The sequence below is a fragment of the Myxocyprinus asiaticus genome, chromosome 29, assembly GCF_019703515.2.
Source record: "Myxocyprinus asiaticus isolate MX2 ecotype Aquarium Trade chromosome 29, UBuf_Myxa_2, whole genome shotgun sequence".
NCBI classification, from domain to species: domain Eukaryota; kingdom Metazoa; phylum Chordata; class Actinopteri; order Cypriniformes; family Catostomidae; genus Myxocyprinus; species Myxocyprinus asiaticus.
Window position 1 is genome coordinate 10556301 of NC_059372.1, and position 21681 is coordinate 10577981.

General features: G+C 38.6%; 1 protein-coding gene across 3 annotated transcripts in view; it reads right to left on the reverse strand.

Moving 5' to 3' along the window:
• plekhg5b (pleckstrin homology domain containing, family G (with RhoGef domain) member 5b) overlaps nucleotides 1–21681 on the reverse strand; it is a 91263-nt gene that overhangs the window by 64048 nt on the left and 5534 nt on the right. For 2 of the 3 annotated variants that reach the window (XM_051661851.1, XM_051661852.1), the window contains exon 2: nucleotides 5644–5720. In XM_051661851.1, the coding sequence (XP_051517811.1) occupies nucleotides 5644–5720 (77 nt within the window). Of the gene's footprint in view, nucleotides 1–5643; nucleotides 5721–14177; nucleotides 14302–21681 lie in introns of those variants that run through there. The other variant, XM_051661850.1, reaches the window with a different exon arrangement.

Sequence of the window (21681 nt, forward strand, 5' to 3'; positions counted from 1 at the left end):
TGCATTTCATCATAATGTTTAGGTTAACTAAAAGAAGCCTATTTTTCCAGTTAAGTATAAACTAGCTTTATGTCTACACACATTTCCACTAATTTATTTCTGTTTTCTGTACAAATATTCGGAGACTGTTGTGCCATATTTTGAATTTTCTCGTTTTTTCTCAATAATTTGTTAGCATCCATTTCAGTTTTACGTGCTCCTAATGATGACAGACTGTGGTTGGTCTTTTTATATGTCAGTCGGACAGTGTATAAGTGGGTGGTTCATGGCCAGAATATGCTGCAATATGACTTCAGTCTGGTCCATAAGCCAAAAGTCTAGTTAGGCAAGGCTAATTTGCAAGCAAACTGATGTCATAACTGATAAATGAAAACGTTGTTGTTTCTGTGACTGATAAATGACTGATGACCGGAGGTATCAAGCGCCAATCAAAGACACTCCATGTATTCACCATTGAAAACCCATTATCACAGGTTTCGGTACCCAGTCCACATCCTCTCCTCCACCACACTGCCCACAGTGCCTACAGACCTCCAGACTTTCAACAACGGGGAGTGCTCCATGACCATTATGCAACAGTGAAGTCATCCTTCCATTCCTTTACTAAGAAAACCGCTCGTCTGGGCCCTCACTCGCTAATTTGATCTTACAAGCCATTACCTTGTCCACTCTAGCTCAATTTATATTTTTGCGGTTATTTAATGGTAATAAAATCTGTGGGTGAAAAAAATTGCTTGGAAAGTCAATAATGACTGGGGCATACGTCTTGAAGTTCATACACAGACGAAAGAAAATATACACTGCAAAACCATGTGCCAACAGACAGGCAAAAACCCATTACGACTTATAAATGTACTCAGCAGTTTTTTGTGATGTAAAAATTATTTATTTTTATTTATTTTTTCTCTGAAATGTGTCACTTTGGTTTTCAGTGGCATTGCATAGGTTGTAATTTTTACATTAAAGGTGCAACAATTCTGATATGATTTATCTTTGTTTAATTTTTTACATCACAAAAACCTGCTGTTTTAACAGGGGTGTGTAGACTTTTTTTATCCACTGTATGTCCCTCTCCGAAAAGTTGAATCTCTAAATGTATCCCCGTTTTTTTCACCGTCATTAAAAATATTATCTAAAAGAATTAGGATCACGACTCACTAGACGACTAGTCAGTTGTTGTCAAAAGACAAGAGGACACACATAGTCCACTATGGCCCTAAGAGTCCCGTGGCATATTCCTACAGTTCGTAATGATTCTTAAAGGAACCATCCAGGATAACTTTAATAGCTTCTTTTTATGAGTCAACCTAAACTGCAGTTGCCCAGAGTTACCCATGAATCATTAATGTAATGAAAAGCTAAATATATTTATGGCCCGTTTCAGAACTGGAAAAGAAAGGATGGAAATGAGAAACGACAGGCGGACAAGGCGGCTTGTATTCCATCACTCAACAACATGCCTTGGGTAAGATTTACAGTGGAATAAGGAAACATAAGGAAAATCTAAAAATATTGAGGAAAAGGTAGAAAAACCCCTTTAAGGAAATGTAGCAGAGAGTGACTAAGTGGGTGGATGGACAGACATTGTAAGATTCATTTAAACGAGGATGATGTGTTATTGAGAAAGCGAGGACAGTTATCTGATCTATGACTGTGTCTCACACACATCCAAACAAACGTACAGAACTTTGGTGGGGTGGATTTCCCTGGTGACCCACACCTCGCCCGGCGCAGTATGGTCGTGTTGGATATTGAATAGAGGTAATTGGCTCTGAGTGATGGAAGTACGCTCCAACTGCCCCCAACTCCATGCAGCAAGATGAGGTACAACTTGGCAACCAGTGAGTTTTAACAAGCTTTCCATAATTGTTTGTTTAAAACTATTTCTACAATACGGCATGCTTACGTTTAAACAAGCGTCACTCTCAGCATTTTCAAAAGCCATTTTGAAACAATAAAAAAAGTCAAAAGCAAGCACTTTCTAAATGAGTATTTCCAAAACATCTACACCATGCATTTAACCTTTGTCTAGTAAAGGGGAGGGAGTTTTTGGCATGCTAACTGGAAGTTTAAGTGAACAATTTTTTATTCTATGCAGATCCATAAATGCAGTGATATTTACTAACTTTTATTAGAGTGAGGTACACTTGCAATATCTAGGCAATTAGGAACATTTATTTAATGTAGCTTTTTAAATGTAACTGCTTTGTGAAACAGCTACACACTTTAAAAAGTGGTGAGTAATCAAATCATACCCCCCCACCAAGTAAAAAAAAAGTACGAGAAACCAACTAGTATTTTGCATAAGGAAAATTTGACTATTTTTAGGGCCATTGAGATACCACAACTTTTTCACTGTGACATTATTTTCATGACAATTAACAAAACAGCACAAATCCTCATGAATATAATGCTAAAAATATTAAATTTACATTATTGTAATACAGTAACGAATATCATCCTGTCAGGACACAATGATTTTTATAATTAGCATAAATGAAATTCAGTGCAATAAATACTACCATGATGCAGAAATACAATAATAATTTATAATAAAATGCATCATTTCTCACATTACAGAATAAGGATTTCTTTTTTTATTACAGTAATTAGAATTGGGGAGAGGGGATTATTTTTTATTAAAATTACTCACGAAAAATTATCTAAATCTTAATGGTCCTAAAATAAGCTTTATTTTCTTCATGCAAAAACGTTTTGGCATAAAAAAATTTTTTTTTTTATTTTGGGGTAAAATTTGCGGCAGACATTTTTTTCTTTTTGAATTTCCGTGATATTGACCTGAAAAGGCCCAGAAATTATTGCACAAAATATTTATTGTCAGCTTTACTGGGGTCTGACCAATAGAGTCCTGTGCAACACTCAAATGAGTATTGTTCCAAAGCATAAAAATTGCCTTGACTCTCTGCCTCTACCTAGTGACCAAAGTGTGCTACAACAGCACAGGGAACCATACAGAATCATGTGACTACAAAGGTACTGCTGAAAAAGCAACTAGGAGTAATAGGTACAAAACAAACACACATCATTTGCACCAGTAGTGATTGAGAGTAAATTAAAGGAATAGTTCACCCAAAAAGGAAAATTCTCTCTTGATTTACTCACACTCTGGCCATCCCAGATATATATGAATTGCTTTATGCTGCTGAACCCAAACAAAGATTTTTAGAAGAATATCTCAGCTCTGTAGGTCCATACAATGCAAGTGAATGGGGTCCAAAACTTTGATGCTCCAAAAAGCACATAAAGTCAGCATAAAGTAATCCATAAGACTCCAGTGGTTTAATCCATGTCTTCTGAAGTGATCTAGTAGGTTTTGGGTGAGAACAGACCAAAATGTAACACCTCTTTCCATGTACATCTTGCCATTGCAGTCTACAAGCACAATCATGATTTCAAGCTCGATTACACATCCTAGTGCTTGATGCATTCACAGACTGCTAGATGGTGCTAGGAAGTATAATTGAGCTTGAAATCTTGATAAACAAGGAGCCTGCAATGGCAAGATGTACAGTAAAAAAGGAGTTATATTTTGGACTGTTCTCACCCAAAAACCTATTAGATTGCTTAATCAGAAGAAATGTATTAAAACACTGGACTACTTATGGATTACTTGTATGCTGTGCTTTTTAGAGCTTCAAAGTTTTTGACCTCATTCACTTACATTGTATGGACCTACAGACCTCTTCTAAAAATCTTCGTTTGTATTCAACAGAAGAAAGAAAGTCATACACATCTGGGATGGCATGAGGGTGAGTAAATGATGAGAAAATTCTCATTTTTGGGGGAACTATTCCTTTAAAGCAGAAGTGTAATTTCGGTTACACTAGCGTCACCAAACGAAAAAAATAAGCGTTGTTTTCAAACAGATTTCTGAATGCATCCTCGGTCTTCCATTGGTTGTACATACAGATAGTCCCGCCCCAAACTCACGCCATTGGTTGAGTCAGTGTTGCTGTGTCAAGCTGGTTAGGCTGCTCAGACAAACAGCAATTTTGGAAAGCACTACAGAGACTGAAACCATTATACACATCAGCTTTAAAAGTATAGTCCACACAAAAATAAATATGCTGTCATCTTTCATTCCACTTCATTGTTCCAAACCCATATGACTTATTTTCTTTTGTGAAACACAAAAGGAGATGCTAGATGTAATGACAGCCTTAGTCACCATTCACTTTCATTGTATGGAAAAAAAGGTTTCCATCCCCTCATGGTTTTGGAACACCATGAAGGAGAGTATGAAGACAGAATTTTCCTTTTTGGGTCAACTGTCCCTTTAACATATTAATATCTCTAGTAGAAGATCAACGATAACAAAACAGCAGACTGAGCAACCAGAGAGTGAGCCAAAGGTGACAACAGGACTAAAAACATTCCTCCCCCTCATGTAAACTTGCAAGGTCCCCGTAATCTCCTTACATAACCGCAGCCCGTGACCTCGGGGCGACGGGCGCCAGACGAGCACAATCATCACAGAGGTTTTCCTGCAGGCTGACCCCCTACTGCGGTCCTGGTCACATAATCATAAACCGAAATCCATGTGTTCACTTATACACACAAACACGGACACACACAGCGCTGGAAAGACATTGTTACCGGCTGACTTCATGCAGGGTGGCTCTCTTTTGGATGTACGGAGAGACCTTTGCAATCTTTTTCAAAAGAGTGATTAGGTGAAAGTCAGCAAGCTCCAACTCGGAACAGCCCTTTCTGCTCTATTTCCTCCTTTTCCATAAATAAAATAAGCTCAACTCTCAGTTCTAAGATTGAGGAGGGTATATGTTTCTACATTGATGCTCCTACATTCAGCTCAACTGGTACTGGCAACATCAAGGTCATGGGTTGGTGCTTGGCTGATCTGATTTTTAGCTTGGTATGTCCCTTTGGTGGCACTGCAAAGGTTATTTACCTTGTGGCAGCATGGTGCAGTGGATTGTGTGCTGAACTGTCGAATGGAAAGGCACAGGTTTGATCCCATCCTGAGGCAACTTGAGGAGTAGTGTGGGATTGCTTTGTGCTGTGCTTACTGAGATGCAATGCTTGCCATTTCAGTGCTTGGCCCTGTAAATGCTGCTTGCAGCTATATTCAAGTATATTTTTCTTACCCCATTGGCAGATAGCTTTTTTCTTGTTTAAAGCATAAACCTCACCAAATTTGGTAAGATTTTTCTGCAAAAAAACACTTAATATCTTATACCATTCTGCTTCTCATGTAAATTAATCTTATTTTATGGCTGTTTAGATATTTTTACAAAACATGAATAAGAAAATGGTTTTTTGCAAGTCTGCAAGACCACAACACGTGAGCCATTTGTGTCAGGGCCATAACTGTCTACTTTAATCCCCAGAGTTCCAACAGTGATGCCAAAGGCGAATAGATCAAGAAGACTTTTGTTCTCTGCTCTCCTCCTGATTCAGAGTACATCATCTTATGAGATGAAATTCATTTCACAGTCTAGTGGCCAGAGAGGCGACCTCATACCCCAGCAGGACGCAGGGCCTCAGAAGCTCACATTGATCCTTTAAACCACGGGACCCTCCACAGAGAGATAGAGACTCTCAGCAGTCTTTAGAAAGGACTCAGGCTTGTTTTGAAAAGGGCATCTGGTACGTTGCTCTTACCTTTGAGGCATAACGGCGCTCTGTGCAGTCTGGATGCTGGCATACCACGCTGTCCTCTTCCAGCGCCGGCTTCTCATCTAGAACAACAGGGACAGGACATTAAACCACACATATACTTACAAGAAAACATCTTATGGAGTCCTGCAGCAACCTTGATGAGAAACAGATAACTAGAGATGATCAAATTATGTAGAAATGTGACTTAGCAAATTTAATACTTAGGGTTAGGGAACAAACCCCTAACCCCAAAAATGAGCAATAGTGATAGTAATGATTGCCTTAGCTTACAATAAAATAGTAAGCCAGAGCAGTAACTGGTGTTGTGGCCAGACACTGTTGTGACACGTTTTGTGTTCAGTTTTTGATTCTAAACACCCAAATGAATCCTGCACATCTGAAAGATCACAAGCTAAGGGACTGCTGGAGAAAGCACACATTTTACTCGATTAAAGCCACACATCTCCAGATGGAAAAGATGTTTTGAATTTTCCTGAGAATATTTATCTGTATGGGAGACGAGAAGTCCAATGGAAAGATTTTGTTGGGTCAACTTCAATGGGGAATCACTTACAAATGTGGCTGCTACTGTCTTGAAATTCCAATCTACAGAAATACACATAGATCTTACAGCATTTAGCCATTACTATAATTTGCAGTGTTTGCTATGGCAAGCATCACTGTTAGTTTTGGGTTAGGGATTTGAACAAACCCCTAAACATCAGTATTAAACTTCAGCGTTCAACCGTTTGTACTGCGGAAGTACGCAACTACCTATCAACCACCCAGATTTTTTGGATCGTTCCACAGAAAAAACATAGAAAAAACATCTAAGAACATTCAGTAGACAAAAAAACTCCAGACAACTTGAGTTGTGGAAAATCAGATGTGATCTAGAAGCTTTTTACAACTTTATACCATGCATGCCATTGAAGAGATGGTAATTCTATCCCTCACAGCCTTATTGTCATTCCCATCAAAGATGGCGCTACTGTGAATAAGGTCTATATTCAACCTTTTTGCTCTACAAACTCTATGCAGGCTTTGGATTTTCTAGTCACTGTTATTTTAGGATGGCCAGAGCAACATTTCAGATGTGATGATTGGTCTGCTGGTTAGTTCAGTTATGAACAAGTTATTCAGTCGTAGAGCTGAGAGATATGGCAAAAAATCCTATCATGATATTATTTTTCATATCGTTTGATATCGATATTTATCACGATATACATTCACATTTGCACATTGCACATTTTTTTGAATTTCCTAGTTTCTTCCTGGCAGAAGAAAAGAAGAAAATATAATCCTAAACAGTCAAAGCAGTGGTGTCTGAGGGATCTTCTACCAAAATATTAAAATATTTTATAGTTTATCAATCGAGAGCAGCTGGATATGAATGTTAAAATATCATCTGTTCGTTTTGAAGCATAATGACAGCATATAATTTTTACATTGAAATAATTTTTATATTTTATTACATTCAGATAGCAAGTATGAGGGCATAGAAGCCCTTATGACTGAGGAATGATACTGTTGGGGGTTCAGGTGTATCCCTTGAGAGAAAATTTAGAAAATGTAAAAGTCTGAATGGACCACTTTTATATTTTCATTAAAGTGAGAAAGACTAGACTACAAACTAGTAACTTTATTGCCTTGTCATCCATGCCAGAGATGATGACGACATCTGATTCATTTCACAAAATTAGAACAGAAATCTATTTGTTTATTATTAAAGGCTCGTTACATGCTGATTAATAAAGCTAAGTTTAGAAGAAACGTTATGGTCTTAAGGTACTCTGGAACCGGGGCCTGGGTAGCTCAGAGAGTACTGACGCTGACTACCACCCATGGAGCTGCGAGTTCGAATCCAGGGTGTGCTGAGTGACTCCAGCCAGGTCTCCTAAGCAACCAAATTGGCCCGGCTGCTATGGAGGGTAGAGTCACAAGGGGTAACCTCCTCATGGTCGTGATTAGGGGTTCTCGCTCTCAGTGGGGTGTGTGGTAAGTTGTGTGTGGATCACGGAGAGTAGCATGAGCCTCCTGTGCTGTGGGTATCCACGGTGTCATGCACAACGAGCCACGTGATAAGATGTGTGGATTGACTGTCTCAGAAGTGGAGGCAACTGAGACTTGTCCTCCGCCACCCGAATTGAGGAAAGTAACCGCACCACCACGAGGACCTACTAAGTAGTGGGAATTGGGCATTCCAAATTGGGAGAAAAAAAAGAAAAAAAAAGAAAGGTACTCTGGAACCACGTTAACTTATGCAGTGCCTCATGTCTACTCACATGTGGGGAAAAGAGGCAACATGTGCAGAGCGGGACAGGGCATAAATGAAGTGTGTTCGGTGCTAGAGAAAAATATTCAAGAATACAGCGCAGAATGATCAGATCTGGTGTACACAGCACTGTTTTGTCGCACTGCTCACTAGAGATGATGTGAGGGCGCAACTGTCGTCATGATGTCTTGCGGTCCAGATGGAATCAATCCGGGGTATGGGGTCCGGTAGGCAGATATCATTAGCAACTTCATACAGTCTGAGAAAGCTAAACTACTGTAGATGTAGAACATATGCTAAATAACGAAAATTACTCAAAAGTTTATCGATTTCGTGGATTTTTTTATTGCGATAAACAGAGATTGTTTTATCGCCCAGCCCTATTCAGTCACATGAGCTATTCAGTGTGCATCTTGTATTACTAATACATTTTATAGGAGTTTATTCTGTAAATGTGTTTACATCATAGTTTATGTGCATTTCTTCTTCTCGAATAAAAAATCCATTACGAAAATCGAGAGTTTATGGCCAGGGGCCTCTGGGCCAATGGGGTCGCTGGTCCGCTGAGGCCCCCTTCAAGTTGTTAAGCGGGGGGAGGGGAAGCTGATGAAAGCTTCTCTCATAAATGCGCCAAGGAGACTGTGGATGTCAAGATTTATAGTGAATAAGGACTTTAAAAAAAAAAAATGTATTGTATCACTTCATAAGACCTGAATTAAAGGTGCTGTAAGTGATTTTAGCTGCTCTGGAACTCTTTCCAAAACACCGCCCTCCAAAGATAGCGCTGAGACCTTCACGGAACTGTAGAGCAGTAGTGCGGTTGTAAAATACAACAGTAGCAAAATAGCACACTCAGCTGACAACTGTTATGAATCTAAATATGACATTAAACCTGAATGTTCCACTTCAACTACTAAACTTTAAGAATGCGCAAAATGACTGACAGGCAGAAAGCACTTCAAAGACACGGCCCGTGGTTACATTTTTGTTTGCTGTTTACAGTCTAGTGCTATCACAGAGTGAGATATCTCAGGACAATTATTTCAGTGATATCTTTCAGGGAGAAGGAACATTTTCTGTATTTCCATAAAAAAATAACAATCGCTTACAGCACTTTTAAACCAATCAATCCATATTTATTACTTTTATGCTGCCTGTATGTCCTCTTTGGAGCTTGAAACTTTTGGACCCCATTGGTTGCATTTTAATTTTTTGGACAAAAACACCTCATATTCTTATATATATATATATATATATGTGTGTGTATGTGTGTGTGTGTGTGTGTGTTCCACAGAAGAAAGAAATTAATTGGAAACAAGCTTTGGGTGAAATATCCCTTTAAAATATTACTAAAGAGACTTGACCATCTTAAAATGCCAAGGACTGAAGAGCCTTACTCAACAATATTCAATGTGCTCTCCCTCTCTCTTGAACTTCATCCTGTTCCCGTGCTCTCTCTCAGTCTAACATGGACAGGAATGCCTGACCTCAGCACTGCTGATTAGACCCAAAACAAACAAATAAAACCAAGCTAGCGGCACATGCATTGTCAACACACACACACACACACACACACACACACACACACACACACACACACACACACACACACACACACACACACACACATACACACACATACACACACATACACACACACATACACACACACACACACACACACAAACACAGTGAGACAGAATGTGTATGTGGTCAGTGATGCAGTATTTGTGACCAATTAAAGCCAAAGTGGGTTCAAAAACACATTGGCTAAATAACAAAATCCATATCTAGGTTTTTACCTCTTCTTAAGAAAACTTAAGTGGTGTTTGCCCATGCAAAATTCGCCATTATTTTGCTAGGGTGGCAGGAGGGTTTAAAAAGCATTACCATGCGGTTTCAAAGGTGTCCTGTGTGGTTTTTAGTATGATGCTATGTGGTTGCCAATAGGGTTGCCTGCCAAATTTCTACCAGCCAAATACGGGACATTAAAGCTTTAAATAAAGGGCATTGTTTTTTCCAGCATGGCTCCAATATGAGATGCTACGCAATGGTCAAAGAGGTCCACCTAGAGCTTATTTACACAGGACGGATGCAAAAATGTGTTTGGTATGAACAGCCCGTTAAAATGAAGATGGCTTTAATACAATCAACAGGAAGAACCAAATTTCTATCAGTCATTACTTTTAATAAACTTATGTAGAAGTGGCTTACATTGGCTTACACTGACACCTAGTGGCCTGGATGCTGCATCATTCAAACATAGTAGTTTTAAGTTAGCAGTGCCATTGTAGAAATTCACTATGCACAGTAAACCAGGATTAATTTAATCCATGAATGAAAGTATCCAATAATATGGCAGTTACTGAGATTAAGCACGTAGTATTCAGCTGGTCATGTGATGCTAACATGTCTGCTAGGCTTGCCACGATATCATAATTTTCACACCAGTGTGGTGTTCACGTTCAAACCGACTAACACCGGTATTACCACTGGTTGGACGCTAAGTGGTACAATTGGATAATTTTCGTTAAGCAATAGCCTACACAATAACGCAAGGCAGCTTGATTTCAAACTTTGAAGTTTTATTTATTTATTTTAACTAAAAAAAAATTTCAACTTTTTGAAAGATGGCTTTTCAACAGTTATGAAGGGCAACATCTCTTTGGCAACAAACCTACTTCATCCGTGCATTCTCTCCATCATGGGCTACCGGTCAGGTATTTCGTTGTCCGGGAAAATACATCACTTATTTTGGTTTTTGAGGGTTTACTGTTGGTGTTTTATTACCTTTCATCCCAGATCCCATTTCAGCTGCTTCGGAAGGGTAATGACTTTGAATGTGTGTGAATACATTTGTTTTATTCCCTCCTAGCACTGGGCAATATGCAAGAAATATGTTCACAATATTTTTATAAAAATAAATAAATAAATAAATGACATCGTCAACACCCCGGCTGAGAGATCTGTGAATATTCTTGCTATTCTTGAGTATGTTGCTATGTGGTAGCCAGAGCGTTATATGGGGTTGATAAGGTGCTCTATGTGTGTTTTCGGCATGTTGCTATGTGGTTGCCAGAGCATTGCTATAGGGTTGCCAAGCTGGCTCTACACTAGCTGATTTTTCCAAAGATTTTCAGGTGTTAGCTTCATTAACATAACCACTGGGTAGGCAGAGGGAGACAGAGCGCCCATTAGCACCTCTCAGCGGGTGGTGTTAATCACTTGACCGTCGGGACTCCCTGCTGAGTTAATGGTTTCAAGCACTGAAAAAATATGTTTTGGACAAAATAATTCTGTCACGGAGAAGAACTGACAAGATGACAAACTGATCTGAACTTTTTTTTTAAATCACACTCAGCATTTCATCACAAACACTGATTAAAATCCATAGTGATTCTGTCATTCTGCAGAAATAATACAAAATCAACTAATGACAGATAAAAATAACCTTGACGGATATTTTACAGTTTTGGTGCATTTTTAAATATAACCTTGTGCAAGCCAACCGAACCATAAAGAAAATGCAACATTGTAAGATGTAACTATTTTAGCCCCTGCTTTGGAACAATCAAGCAAGCTACAGGTCTGAAAATGCCCCAAATCACTCTATTGCAATTGCAATTTTATGCATGTTGTTACTTTGTCATTGAGAGTTGCAGTGAGTCATTATGTGTGTCACCCATCCACCATTTTTAATCAGCAAGTGTGTCATACCTCTGACTGAAGGGAGCAAGATCTCAGCAAAACAGTCTACATGTGTGACACCCTCGGCCAAAACAAGTTGTTTTGAGTCTGCTAGTGTAGAGCCAGCTAAAGGTGTTCAGAGTGATTTTTAGCATGTTAATATGTGGTTGCTTACTGGTCCAAGTCAACAGAACCCACCTCCAAGTCATTCTGGTGCTAGATATGGCCGAGTTCCTGTAAATGTAAAATGTATGGAATTGTTTCACCAGTTTTATCGTCTACCATGTAAAAATCATGAGTCTTATCGCTTAAAGTAATATCACACTTCTCCTAAACAAATTGCATGATTTGAGGCATCATTGATATCCATAGACCATACAGTTTGGAATGAGTAATGTGCCAAAGTTAAATACTTAGGGTTAGTGGTTTCTTCAAATCCCTTACATGTATGAGCATTAGTAATAGTAAACGCTTGCCTACATTGACCTCAAATAATCATTCAAATTAGTGAACCATGAGACAAATGGGTACAGTTCCCAACTCACTGTCCCACAACCTCATAGCTTTATCAGACTCTTCCTCAAACAGGACCACACAGAGGACCCTCGACCTCAACAGTACCATGTTTACCATGTATAGGCAGAGTGGAGCTTTCCAACAGCATGTTTACCTATAGCTTTTGTACAGGCTTTTATAAGGAATGTGAGGAATGCTTTAGATCAGTCCTGAATTTATCCCTCTGTTCTGTACCCCGTAGTCAGCTGGCACACTACTGGAACTGTCTGATGTCTTGCCTGGTTCACGTGCTTTACTCTAAAGGAAAGGCTGACCCCTCCGTCTGCTGGAGACACTGGCGAGTGTTATGCAATGCAAGGTGTCTAAGACAGATGGCAGACGGCAGCAGTCCGCCAGGGTATAAGGTGTTTTGGTCGACTGTCAGAGATGCAGCCAACTGGTACATCGACAAGTGGCAAAGATGTGTGTGGGATGTGACAGAAAAATCTGGTTTAAAGTGTTTTCATCCTCAAACCATTCAGGAAATAAGAAGAAACAGAAACTGTTCATTCAGATATAACCACATACATTAAGACACAGCAAACATGCACTACGGAATATTTTGTCTTGTAAAATAAACCAAAACATGGAAGTTTTACTTGTTTGAGAGTTTTCCTGCTAGAAAACTACCAGCAACAACTCCGACCCCATCAGCATTTGCAGCCATATTCACCAGCTATTTAACATTTTTGCTTAACACACATGACCCATAATATTCAATGTTCACACACTTGAAGCCCAAGTACATAACATGAACATTCTTAAGGCACTATTAGAGCTAATCTCACATAAATGGGCCTCATATGACGATTGCATAGTGTTCTATGATCTTGTGACATTTTCTGATCGCCATTACAAACTCAAACACCAAACTGAGTCTTGATCCCCATTATAATCCCTCAGACTAATTAGCTACAGTACAGCATTTGGGAAGAAAAGTATGCACTTAGAAACACAAGTATGCTCCTCTTCTCTAGGCCTCAATGGCCAGAGTGGCTCTCAGTCTTAATTAAAGGTCTTATGAAAGATAGGGATCAAAGAAAATAATCTATGATGCAGCTTTCCATCTCACTTTATGTGTCCAAAATGTCTTTTGAGTCAAGTTTTGAGCCAAACAAATAAAGAAATGAGGTCTGAATGATGGGCTCATAAAAAATATTGTGCCCAATAACATTATTTACTAACATTACTGGCATAGGGAATATAGATAAGCAAGAACACTTAGTATGGATGGGTCATAATGATCGATTAGTTGACTAGTCATCCAACATCCGACTAGTAGGGTAGTGATGTCGACTCGTTTATCTATTTTTTTTTACATACTGTATATATCCTATATTTTAGTTTTGACATTTTTAGCGGGTACTGGTTTTAATTTGGGTGCTGCATTTTTAGACTGATCATACTGTGAATTCAGTGACAAAGGCTCCAGTTTCTAGGGGAAATTTCCACAGAGGGGTGCTAAAAGCAAGTTTTTTTTAGTTGTAAATGATGTAATACATTCAACAGAATTGCATAATTTACTAACTCTAGCTCCAATCCCAAATCCCAACCCTAAACCTAACCATTAAGTGGAGTAAAAATTTAATTTTAGAGGTATAATGCAACCTCCGAATTGAGTTCATAATTTTTATTATGAAAATGTAATTACTACCTGATTATATTTGACAAGAGCTCATGTCTCGGAGGTTGCTCATATAAAGTCCAAGCAGGATTCTGTTCAATTCCATTGCGCTCCGTGTAGCTGTTTTTTAATGCAAGAAAGTGTATTGCGCAAGGTTCAGATTTCTATTTTGAGGGTTCCATGTCTCCAAATTATTTCAGTAAAGATTTCCTCAAACTTTGTCACAATTGATTGTCTGTGCAAACAAAATTCTCTTATAAGTGATAATGCCAAGTTACAACACTGGCAATACATTATTGGTTTCTGCTTTAGTGTAATAAAGCAGACAATTCAATTATGCTGGTTAATACCTGTACAAAGGGTGGGAGTATTTGGGGTAAGTAGTGTCATCCTTACCATAGACATCATGGATGACATCTAGAGAGAAGGACCAAGAGTACCGTTCAGCCCCCTGCTCGGTCAGTGAGGATGGGAGGGTCTCGAGCTCATAAGCGCCACGTTTCCTCCAGTGAAGGAACATTGTAAAGTACAAAGCTGTAAATGCTAACTAAAAAATAAGCACCCCACTAACTGATCTTAAAAGTCTTTTAAAGGCTACTTTCCAAGAAAATAATACCCACTTGCACAATAAACAAACACTCAACATCTAATGCGGCATCTTTTACATCCACCTCCAATGTGCCCAATAAACACTAGACTGGATATAGTCAATCTCGAACAATTCGCCATAAAGCAGGCACCTGGGGTTACCTCATCTTCTCTATCAATTAAACTTCCCTTTGATCCAGCTTCATGAGTTCCAAACCATAAAAGTGTGCAACTAGGCATGCCAAAACCATAACTGGGTTCCAAATCCAAGCAAATCCTGGCACCCATTTCATTGCAACCAAATGTAGCACTAGACAATAAATCACAACTGAGAACGAATGTCTGGTTCCTTCCTTCAAGTTCCTCTCAAACTGTATATGAACACTATCCCAAACAGCCTGCCGAAGAAGGAACGTCAAGACAAGATGCCCTGGAAAAGTTGCCTTAGTCCTCTAGACTCCAAAATTGATTGAATGTCCCCTCAATAATATTTTGCCTTTTTGAGAGGTTGATTATGCTCCTTTTTAGACTTCATCTCAGTAGATGCTCTTCAGTGTTTTCTTTGCCAAGCAATCAGTATTTCCAACTTTACAAGGACAAGTTTGGTGGGCAAAGAGAACTGGTTGGTAGAGGGTGTTCGGCCTACTCAACCAACCAAACAAATGCTGTATTCATACAGAAGTAAAGTGCATTCTAGAATTGACAGACTGGGCCAATAACTTCCAGTCTTTGAGAAACAAAGCTCTCTTGCAAACCCCTCCTACACAGGCAGTGAACTTTGTCTGTGATTTGCACAAACTATAAAAGTCAGAAATGTTTCTGCATTGATTAGAAACCCATTCCTCCTTTCTGGGTAGAGATTTATGGGTTACGAATGCCGTGTGACTACATTATTGTCTACAACAATGTCAGCTGTTTCAGTGGATGGACACCAGCCAAAACAGGCTCCCGATAAGATGCGTGCCCCACAAAGAAAAGCACCACTCAAAGAAGAGGTGGATGCATACTTAGAATGTCATCATATCCACTTCTGTTTGTGATGGCTTTATATGAGATCATTTAAAATGTGGCATTTCCCCAATGTCAAAGTAATATGGCTCATTTTGTGTTGTAGTAAGGTTGCTCCAGTTATCCAGTGAAGAATTAGTGTGAGAACGTACAGTTGGAGAGGAGGGACAATGTAGCACAGCTATTCGGATGTCCAATTTTGGGATAAGAAATTAGAGGGTACAGCTGGGGCAGGCTTGCTCTTGGAATCTGGCTTTGCAGACATATGGTAGTAATCCGAACCATGCTTTGAACTTGCAGCTTTTTAAATTGAACAGTGCTGAAGAACTAGGCCCTAAGAAACCAATTTCATCTTATAACCAAGACAATCAATTCAGGATTTTTCCTCAAACTTCAGCGTGTAAGAGGAAATATCAGTGGAACTGAATACTCTACTCTAGCCGAATATGTGTATTAGTTTATGTAATACATTTTGAGTGCAGAAATGTGAGTGGGAGGCAGTATGGGTGTGAGTACTATGCCGAAGGATTGAAGTAGTGTGTTTTCTTACAAGCCTCCATGGTGTTGACAGGTGGAGAGATCGCCCATTTAGGTGACCAATTTCCTTTTTTATTCATTATTAACAGTTCCTGTTATATGATATGTAAGCAAACCTAATATGCTAAATCAATTGTCTACATAACGTCTGTTTGTTGGTTTGCTTCGTCAGACATTGTTATATTTTTTTTTCATATAGCCTCAATAATTAATGTAACATAAGTATTCTTTTTTCTGTTTATATTTGCAGTCACACATAAAATCAAATGTGTTTCTGGCTATACCAATGGCCCATGTGAACAACCTTTCTTGAACAGTATTTCTATTGGCAGTAGAGCATGTTTGCCCATGACTTAATTTTGGTCAGAAGGAAACACTTACTGACTTTTAAATGTTAATAATCATATCGCAGTTCAAATTGCAAATCGAAATTTTTTTTTAATAATCCCAATTAGATTTTTTGGACCAAATCATTCAGCCCTAATATGCTATGCTTACCCTGAAAGACTAGAAAATCTAGAAATGTCATTGGCACATGCGCCTGCCGTTGACTGTGTTAAAAAAGTATTATAAAGCAGTCGTAGTGTGCATGCATTAAATGCATCAGTATGGGCTCGCAGTCAAAAGAGTTTACTTTAAAAAGATGTGTGCTCGACCGTGCATGAGACGGAATGACATGGGGAAAAACAAAGTATACCCTAGTCTTTAGACTGTCAGACTTCTTGTACCTTTCACCTGGAGGATAGCTATTAAAATGACTGATTTGCCTTTCACACGAACCCTGTTTTTTTTAGAATCCCTAAATTGTTACTGTTACTGTAACAGCACAGTGTTTAGCTACCTAATGAAAAGTTAGACCTTCTTTCTCCTTACACAAGCACATATTACAGAGCTCATCCTTGGCAAGGACAAGATCATTTACGCAATGCTGAGATCCACCTAAACGGACTTAAGCTGGGTGGGGGTAGAAGGCTGGACTAGCAAAGCAGTAGACGGTGAGAGACTACATGATGGCATGAAATCAAGCCAAAGGCCCCTTTTAATCTTCTGTAATCAGCACACGGATGAAAGGAGAGACGAAAACGTGCCATTCCACTAATGAACAACATCATGTTCATTGCTAGTCTATTACATACAAGGGTTACAGGTTCTGCTTTAGATCTGCACAGTTAATCATTTGGTCACATTATAGAAATGGCACTCGTGAAAATGGTCAATACTGCTGATTTGTAAAATTTGGCTTAAGCCAGCTGCATAATGTATGATTGTTTCGGTCATTTATGATTGTTATGTACATGCTAAGGTAACTACCAGTCTAACAACAATTTATTTTTTTCATTCTTCTTCATGATACATCAAATCACATAACTTGTTAAGGAAAGGTGTGTCATTACTTTTCCAACAGGTGAACAATGGGCAAAAAAAAAAAAAAAAAAATCCCTTAAGAGGCGAAGGTCGCATTTAACTTTGCATGGCAAAATTCATCGGGCGAAATACAGTCATTTCAATGGAAATCCACACAATTGTGAATTTCACACGATGGACTTCTTGTGGCACGGATTTCACGTGGAGTTCAAGTCTGGTTAACTTTGACAGGTGAATTCACCGCGTTGACCAATAGGAAGTTGCTTAGTTTGGCAGTGACCTCTGTGTGGGCGGAGCTTCGTAAACACCTACGCTGAATATTCACAATGGACAAGGAAATCATTTTTAACTTCTTCGTCCATGGAATTTCGCCATGTAAAGGTAAATGTGACCGAGACTTTAGGGTTACATTGAAGGAGGGAACCAAGCCATATCTAAGGACCAGAATATCAAAGAGATTTTCAGGTGGGATCTTTTGACTACGGCCAGTAAACAGTCACATAGCAACTACCCAGAACATCCAGGAAACTGCTTAGCAATGCACTTCACCACTCACACCCGGAGCATTGTGGCAATGAGTTTTTTATTCAGAAAACTTATAAAATCTAGCATTTCCACTAGTGTACTCCAGGTACTCTGGTCTTTGCAGCTTCATTCCTCCAGAAGTAAAATAACATTCATTACTGAAATGATCATTACTCATCACAACTGGGACCTGACTGAAGGAGAACAAATATCACCTCAAGGTGCCAACAGCAGTGCTCCATCAGACAAACCAAACAGCTCCGGCTACAAGTTCACTGCTACATTGCTGCAAATACCATTCATTCAAGTATCCTAATAGTTGTACAACCTCTTCAACCAAGATCAAGACCTGTAAAAAGACCAATATACTAATTGCACAGTCCCAAAGGGATAGTTCACCCAAAATTGAAAATTCCGACATCATGTTTGGAACAACTTGAGGTTGAGTATATGATGAAAGAATGTTCATTTTAGGTTACCTATCCCTTTAACCATTTATTTACGTTTAGAAAACCTGACCACCATTGGACAAACCAAATTTTGCTAAGAGAAAGACAAACTGGTAAATAAATACTCAATGACACTTCAGATAATAAGATTAAGCTCTAAGGATTTGCCAGTGTTTGGGGGAAAGAATTACCGAAGGAACCAAGAGGACCCAACTTAATACACAGTCTTAAACACTGATGCAAAGAAGACTGTCAGTAATCACATCAAACTACAAAAAGGTCACAGTCAGATGACAGCATGCATGCAAAATGAGGGGAAAAAACCACTAGATCCAGCTGTTAAAACAACTAATCAAACGTGAGTAAGCCAGAAGCTCCTTTCCAGACATGCTTTAAACACCAGATGCTCGGAGATTACATCAGTGTATTTCAGGGCGGCTTGAGTGTCCTGGTACACTAAGGGTAACTGGCAGTCCCCGCTGAGTTAAGAAGCCTCTGGCGTTATCTAAAAATAACCTGCACTATTGTGTTTTTATTCAGACTGATCAGCTAATCTTATCACCATTGCAGAGGTCAATATAATGAAGTGGGAGATAGAAAATGTTCAGTTACATCACAAAGGCTGAATAAATGTATGTGTGCCAAACAATCTGTAAAAGTACAAAATGGTAAAAAAATAAAAGTATTTGGTTTTTAAATGGCTTAACTATGGCTAATCTATAAAAATCAGTTATAAACACATTTATTTTTACAGGTTTACTATGACACCTAAACAAGTTAACATAAGCCATTACAAATTTATTGTTTAGTATTGTGTAAATACTATTCCAAGTTTATACCAAATTAAAAAAAAATTACAATCGTCCCAAAGTCATTATTTCCACCACAATAAACTATAATATAGGTACAAATGATACCTAAAATTGTGCAGCTTGTTGAGGTGTGCTACTACTTTTCTAAGCAATCAGACATACATACATACACTGGTGGCCAAACGTTTGGAATAATGTACATATTTTGCTCTTATGGAAAGAAATAGTTACTTTTATTCACCAAATGGCATTCGACTGATCACAATGTATAGTCAGGACATTAATAACGTGAAAAAATACTTTTACAATTTAAAAAAAAAAAATGTTCAGAACTTCTTAAACTACTTCAAAGTATTCTCATAAAAAATCCTCCATGTGCAGCAATGACAGCTTTGCAGATCGTTGGCATTCCAGCTGTCAGTTTGTCCAGATACTCAGGTGACATTTCACCCCACACTTCCTGTAGCACTTGCCATAGATGTGGCTGTCTTGTCGGGCACTTCTCACGCACCTTACAGTCTAGCTGATCCCACAAAACTCAATGGGGTTAAGATCCATAACACTCTTTTCCAATTGTCTGTTGTCCAATGTCTGTTTCTTTGTCCACTCTAACCTTTTATTTTTGTTTTTCTGTGTCAAAAGTGGATTTTTCTTTATAATTCTTCCCATAAGGCCTGTACCCCTGAGTCTTCTCTTTAATGTTGTACATGAAACTGGTGTTGAGCGGGTAGAATTCAATGAAGCTGTCAGCTGAGGACATGTGAGGCGTCTATTTCTCAAACTAGAGACTCTGATGTACTTATCCTCTTGTTTAGTTGAACATCTGGCCTTCCACATCTCTTTCTGTCCTTGTTAGAGCCAGTTGTCCTTTGTCTTTGAAGATTGTAGTGTACACCTTTGTATGAAATCTTCAGTTTTTTTGGCAATTTCAAGCATTGTATAGCCTTCATTCCTCAAAACAATGATTGACTGTCGAGTTTCTAGAGAAAGCTGTTTCTTTTTTGCCATTTTTGACCTAATATTGACCTTAAGACATGCCAGTCTGTTGCATACTGTTGCAACTCAAAAACAAACACAAAGACAATGTTAAGCTTCGTTTAACAAATGAAACAGCTTTAAACTGTGTTTGATATAATGGCAAGTGATTTTCTAGTAACAAATTAGCAATTTAGCATGATTACTGAAGGATAAGGTGTTGGAGTGATGACTGCTGGAAATGGGGCCTGTCTAGATTTGATCAAAAATGACTTTTTTCAAATAGTGATGGTGCAGTTTTTTACTTCAGTAATGTCCTGACTATACTTTGTGATCAGTTGAATGCCACTTTGGTAAATTAAAGCACCAATTTCCTTCCGAAACAGCAAAATATGTACATTATTCTAACATTTTGGCCACCAGTGTATATATATAATACACACACACACACACACACACACACACTATATATATATATATATATAAAATCAAGCTTTTGACACTTGGGACAATTGAGGGACTTGTACACAACTATTACACAATGTGCAAACATTCATTGATGCTCAAGAAGACAACACACTAATATGTGCATACTTTATGTAATTATCTGTAATGTAGATTCTGAAGAGCAGTACTAAATAAAAAAAAATCTTTTATCTCTTATTTGTAAAAATTATGAAAGGGGTGTGAACATTTATGAGACAAAAGGGAATGCAAACGTATCTTCTCAACTCTATATACTGTTTATTAAACCTTCGATGAATGGGTTATCAGCCAACTTCCTTTTCTATGGCTTTCTATCTTGTTTCTGAACAGCAATCTAAATCGAGAAAATCTGTGATTTGGCTACTAAAAACAGCCATTTGGCTCCTTAATGTTTCAGTTTAGGAGCCAATGGCTCCTAAGTAATTTTTCTAGCCTGGAACCCTGCACTTTAAAGTAGTAAAAAATGCGCTTACATGATTAAACTCATTTGCAAAATGATGGAGATATGTTGAAGCTGAAAAAACATGACCAGTTGTCCAGTGCACGGGAGCACTTTACATTAAACACTTCAAAGAAGATCATAGGCGTACATTTTAATGTGGACCAGTTGCTACGTCAGGTACATTGACAGAGTGCTTGTTTGATCCACTTATGATATGCTTCTCTGCAGTGATAACTTATCAGTTAATTTCTATGTTTTACAATGTATACTGTATATGTTATGAATTTAAAATCAGGCTTGTATTTCAATCTGGCAAACCTGTTTGTCTTCACCACAAGCGAGTCTTGTCAAACTTCAATGACCAAGCGAGCGCGCATGCATCTGTGTCAATCAAACTGATAGCAACAGAGAAAGGGAGCACAATCAATTTTTATTAAACTGTGCCGTGTAATAAACAAGGTTTTTCTTGCATTCAAATTTTTGCAGCATCCACCCATGCAAAATGTTGTGCCACCTCACGTGTCATCACACGTGTTGTGTCATCTCACGTTCTACGCTTTATAAGCACTAAATTTGCTTTTCATCTGAAACATGCATCTGTGCATAACGATTAAAGCCTGGTTTCACATGCATGTCTCACAATCCACCGCAGGGCCATAACCACAATATACATTGAGGGGGACAAGTCCCCCCCCAATAATCAGATATGGCAA